The sequence below is a fragment of the Diceros bicornis genome, chromosome 4 (assembly GCF_020826845.1).
Source record: "Diceros bicornis minor isolate mBicDic1 chromosome 4, mDicBic1.mat.cur, whole genome shotgun sequence".
Lineage (NCBI taxonomy): Eukaryota > Metazoa > Chordata > Mammalia > Perissodactyla > Rhinocerotidae > Diceros > Diceros bicornis.
In genome coordinates, this window is record NC_080743.1 from 25,119,717 (window position 1) to 25,125,642 (window position 5,926).

The 5,926-nt window shown below is 41.2% G+C and overlaps 1 protein-coding gene across 1 annotated transcript; it reads left to right on the top strand.

Annotated features, from left to right (window-relative positions):
- Positions 1–2,456: 2,456 nt before the first annotated feature.
- Positions 2,457–5,677, top strand: LOC131400913 (guanylate-binding protein 4-like). The gene is made up of 4 exons (XM_058535740.1): positions 2,457–2,507; positions 3,241–3,441; positions 4,376–4,478; positions 4,813–5,677. The coding sequence occupies exons 1-4, from the start codon at positions 2,457–2,459 to the stop codon at positions 5,040–5,042; spliced, it is 585 nt and encodes a 194-aa protein (XP_058391723.1). The 3' UTR covers positions 5,043–5,677.
- Positions 5,678–5,926: the final 249 nt, after the last annotated feature.

Consider the following 5,926-nt stretch of genomic DNA (forward strand, 5'->3'; position numbering starts at 1 on the left):
AGAATGAGTTAGGGAGCTTCCCCCCTCCTCAATTTTTTGGAAGAGTTTGAGAAGGATAGGTATTAAGTCTTCTTTGAATGTTTGGTAGAATTCACCAGGGAAGCCGTCTGGTCCTGGACTTTGATTTTTGGGGAGGTTTGTGATTACTGTTTCGATCTCCTTACTGGTGATTGTTCTATTCAAATTCTCTACTTCTTCTTGATCCAGTTTTGGAAGGTTGTATGATTCTAAGAATTTATCCATTTGTTCCAGATTGTCGAATTGGTTGGCATATAGCTTTTCATAGTATTCTCTTATAATCTTTTGTATTTCTGAGTTGTCTGTTGTAACCTCTCCTCTTTCATTTCTGATTTTACTTATTTGTGCCTTCTCTCTTTTTTTCTTGGTGAGTCTAGCTAAAGGTTTGTCAATTTTGTTGATCTTTTCAAAGAACCAGCTCTTGGTTTTATTAATTTTTTCTATTGTTTTTTGGTCTCTATTTCATTTATTTCTGCTCTGATTTTTATGATTTCCCTTCTTCTACTGATTTTGGGCTTTGTTTGTCCTTCTTTTTCCAGTTCCTTTAGGTGCATTGTTAGATTGTTTATTTGAGATTTTTCTTGTTGTTGAGATAAGCCTGTATTGCTCTAAATCCTTATTTCTACCATTACTTTACTTTAGAGCCCATATTTCATTTCTGATATGAGAACTGTAATATCAGAACAGTATTTCTGACAATTTCTTGGATTAATCTATCATTCAACAAACATCTAATACCTGGTCGATGCACTGCACACCACGCAAGGGCTAGGGAAACGATCATAAGTTTCTTCACTTGGGATGGATGCCTCCCTTTCCTCCCCAGAAGTAATTTCTTCACCTTGACTCTGTACCAAAACAGGGTTTTCCATGCCTTGAGTAGATGATCATAAGGTTGATTTGCATGATTTAAAAAAAGTAGATTTACAGGCACAGGAGTTACAATGAGGCAAAGATCCCTGGAAATGAAAGTCCTCAGCCCCCTTGCCCGAAGGCTGTCTCTTTAATGATCTTTTTCCATCTCTGCAGGTGACAATCCCCAAATCCAAACTTCCGGCATGTCTAGAGAGTGTATCAGGAAGTTCTTTCCAGAACGAAAGTTCTTTGTCTTTGACCGGCCTACAAGTGCTGGAAAACTATTACTCCATATCGAGGAAGCATCAGAAAACCAAATGGAATGGGACTTCCAGGTTCAATCAAAAAATTTCTATTCATGTATCTTCACCAAGGCAAAAATCGAAACCCTAGGAGAGGGAATCATTGTCACCGGGAATGGTGAGTCTCTTTTGTTACAGCATGCCTCTCTGGGGTTCAGCGTGTGTGATGAAGCTTGATTGCTGTCTGGGTTTGTCAGTAATTTTGTTTCCTTCTGTATGTGTGGAGAAGCAGATATTCATGCCACATATATAAATACATGTTCCTTCATTAAAGTTTCCCTATATGAAGGTTTACTGCAGCCTACTGTATATCTCATGAAACTAATAGACTAATAACATAAGCACAAGCAGCTACTAAGGATAGAAATTTGCATGGTGATGAGAAATCCAATGGGATAAATGTTCCTCTGTGAAAATACACAAGATATTTTGTGAATTTACACCAGTTAGAAAATAAATCATATGCCATGAATCCCAGCTAGCTCGTTGAAAGTTTGAGGAAAAAATTTAAATTTAATCTTGTGTATAGGGCTGGCTTCATGGACATCTGACCTCAGTAGTCACACAGTGCCCTGTGCGGAGGTGGACCCAAGCTTGGTTTAATGCTTGTGTCACTGTCCTGAAATTTTTGATGCATTTTTTACTTGGGGACCCATATTTTCATTTAGAAATCATGCTCAAAAATTCTGTAATTTATTTACTTGTGTAATAAGCTCTTTTTTATTTTGCTACAATGCAAAACTGTTCTGGGAAACCCTTGAACATATTAGTTGAGATTATTAATTTATAATGTGATGAATTTGAAAGCCATAAAAGAGAGAGTGAGTAGACTACAGAGTGATGTTATTACAAGGAAGTGGATTCGTGGAACAGGAAGGAGGAGGAGACCAGGAGGAGGAAAAGGAGGAAGATAAAGAGGAGAAGAAGAAAGAGAAAATGCAAAACTTCATTTCAATAACATTTTGGTGAATTTTAGAATGTGGATCTTTATAGCTTATAAAATAATGAGTGACAACTTTCTGTCTGTTCCCTAATATTGTGTGTCATTCAGAACTAGCGACTCTGGTGGTGACCTACGTAGAGGCCATCAACGGTGGAGCAGTTCCTTGTGTGGAAAATGCAGTGATAACTCTGGCCAAGTGAGAGAACTCAGCAGCTGTGCAGAAGGCAGCTGAGCACTACAGGGAGCAGAGGGCCCAGCAAGTGAGGTTCCCCACAGACACACTCCAGGAGCTGCTGGCTGTGCATGCGGCCTGTGAGGGGGAAGCCATTGCAACCTTCATGGAGCACTCTTTCAACAATAACAAGCGAGAGCACCAGAAGAAGCTCATGGTAATGTGCCTTAGCATATATCCTTTCTGATTCCTGTCCTTCTAGAATGATCCTTGACTCCCCTTTTTTGACCTCATGATGCATGTGCTTCTCCCTATAAAAAGAGCTTGGATTCTTATGAGTGACAGGTCTCTACAGGCTACAGTTCATCCTTTTTCTAAAAAATTGGCTCTTATTTTCTAATATGGCAAAACAAATTACTATGTGCCATTTGTTTCCTTGTTCGTGCCATCAAGTCGATTCTGACTCCTGGCAACACTGTGTGCAACAAAGCGGAACCCTGCCTCGTCTTCTTGCACCATCCTCTCATCTTCCACCACTGTATCAGACAATGCTCCACTGCTATTCACAGAGTTTTCACAACCAATTTTTGTTTTCAGAAGTGGGTCGCCAAGTCCTTCTTCCTAGTCTGAAACTAACATAATGTTATATGTCAATTGCACCTCAATTATAAAATTAAAAGGAACCATGGAGTTCATGTCTATCAACCCCATCATTTCAAGATCTTGAGCCTGAGCCCAAGGGAATTCAGGGACTTTCCACAGGTCGCACAGAGAATTGAACTAAACTGGGGCTAAAACAAGCCTCTTGACTCCCTGTCTATTATTCCAGGTCCCAGTCTCCCCTGATACCATCAGATTGCGTCTTCCAAGACAATCAAACCTGGACCTTCCCTTCTAACAGCTTCTTCCTGTTGGATTTCTCCACATTTCCCTGGCAGGACACCATATAGAAAAAGAAGGAGAATTTCTTCCTGCAGAATGCAGAGGCACCTGTCAAATATTGCCAGGCTGAACTTAGGCAGATTTCAGGGTCCCTGTTGGAAAGCATTTTGAGAGGAACTTTCTCTGTGCCTGGAGGGCACAATCTCTACATGGAAGCCAAAAACAAGGTTGAATGGGACTATGAGCTGGTGTCCAGGAAAGGAGTTAAGGTGAGAAATAAGGGAAATGGGAAAGAACAGCACAGTGGAGTCAGATGGTCTTTGTTGGTTCTTTTGAAAATCTCAGACCAGAGCACCATTTGTGGAGAGAAAGCACAGCATGGTGATATCACTACATTTTTAGCTTTTATATCCACAATTAGTTAGATACTCTTAATAAACCAGAAATATTTCTTTCCAAATAGAGGATTTATTATCAGGAATCCAGAAGAAAGAAATATTCCTTTCATTTAGCAAACAACACAATAGTTTTTGTGCCAAGTATAGGGGGTACATAATTAAAGAAACAACGTTGTTCTCAAGAAGCTTATGATCTTACCTGAGAAGGACAGGTGAATAATCAATTGGATATGGCGGGATAATGGTTATCATACTACAGATACACACTGGTAGTGATGGTCATGATGATGATGATGGTGGTGATGACAGTGATGGTAATGGTGATGGCTGACATATACTGGGCTTTCACTTCCTAAATTAAGTATATTCTTAGATGCTGTGTTTGGGTTATCAATTTAACCCTGAGTTAGGTACAACTGTCATCCTCATTATAAAATTGAGAGATGTGATGCACTGAGAAGTTAATAAATTGCCTAAGAACACACAACCATCAAGTGGCAGGACTGGTAGGGCAGCTCTAGAACTGCACATATATGTGGTTGTCCGTAACTTGGGGAGGGTGGTAGGTGGTCTCATTAGGAGATGAAGCTGGAGAGCTAGGAGAGAGGCTGCTCTAGAGAGTTTTCACAGCTCTAAAAAGGTTGGAATTAGTTTAGACCACTGAAGCAAAGGATCCACAGTGGGATAGTAAGAAGGATGAAGAATTTACAGGGTCCAATTTGCCATTTTATTGAACAACAATTTCCCCAGCAAGAGACTAGATCTTTGTTGTCTGATGAGTCTTTGTTCCTTGTTGTTTCCTCAGGTGAACAAGGTCCTCCAGAGCTTCCTGCAGTCACTGGCAGCAATAAAGGAATCCATCCTGCAGGCAGACAAAGCCCTCACTGATGGGGAGAAGGTCATAGCAGGTACAGCGTTAGGGCTTGGCTCACAGCAGGGTGGGTAGGTTCCTGCAGTCCCCCCGACAGGTGTGAGAGCAAAACCTTCCTGAAACAAGAGGCTTCCTCTACTTTGCAATGCACACTCTGCTGTATCTGAAAATAACCCGGGGAGTTTGGGTTGTTCATACAGTCAATCAGTGCCTTTCCATCACATTCTAAAATGTGCTTTACTGGTGTGGCTCCTAGGAGAATTCAGAGATTCCTCTCTGCCAATTTAAAGTCATTTTAGTCTCTGATCTCAGGAGGGTACAGCTCTACATAACTGTTATTAGCTTCCCTCTGTAACACCATTGTGGAACAGCTGAGCATGCCAAGAATCAGGCAACTGAGAAGGAACAGGAGCTGCTAAGACAGAAACTGAAGGAACTGCAGCAAATAATGGAGGCTCAAAATAGAACCTTCCAAGAAAACATAGCCCAACTGCAAGAGAAGATGGAGAGGGAAAGAGAAAACCTTCTGAGTGAGCAGGAAAGGATACTGGAACAGCAGCTGAAGATAAGTCTACACAGAGCCTGGGCAGTGCCTGATTGAGAAACACTAGTTCCTCAGACAGAGAAGAAGAAAAATTTTAACCAAATCAAAATTTTAACCCTCATGATCCTGGAGGGAAATCCAAAGGCATGTGATTCACTGAAACGTCAAATAAACGTGGATTGTGCTGAAGCCCTAAATCTATAAGACTCCAGCACCTTCTGTAGCTTTAGAGTTTGGAGGGCACAAATAACACGCCTCAGGCTCCCGGACTGCTGTTTGTGGTGATATAGGGTCTCTTTGTGCCCCCAAGTGAATAGGACCTTAGTCCTATAGTCCTTAACATGCTTAGTACAATCTTCAAAGAGACCTGAAATAGATCCATATGGTCTTGAGAGTATCATATTGTGCCTGATGGGAAATGTGGGGTGCTGAAAGCTCTAAAACTTGATGCACTTGCTTCCAGGTCTGCCTGATTCATTGTATACACCTACAGTAAAATGCATTGTTTGTTCCAACTTTAAGCTTGATGACCAGTGTTCTATAGAGAGTCAACAGTTTCCATCGTTAGAAATGTGTGGTCATGCTACCTCGGTGGAACTGAGAATTCATTAGAATTCAATCTATATTCCACCTCCAAGTGCATCCTTAGAGCTGGAACACATTACTGAAAGAGCTGTCGGGCCTCACCTAGTGCCAACCCCTCTCTTCCTCCAGTGATATGGTGCTGAGGGACCATAGGAAAATGTAAACCATAGATGCTCCCACTACTCAGGTGGAAATAGTGGACAGACTCCTCAAAGAGTGTTCCAGGGTGATAGAGAAATAGACACAGGTGCTTAGCTGCTGAGGTTGTTAAATACAAAACGCTGATAATTGGGGATTTTCAAAAGTAGGCTCTCTTCTTTTTACAGGTCCCAAAAGAACTACTTACTGAAGGATTT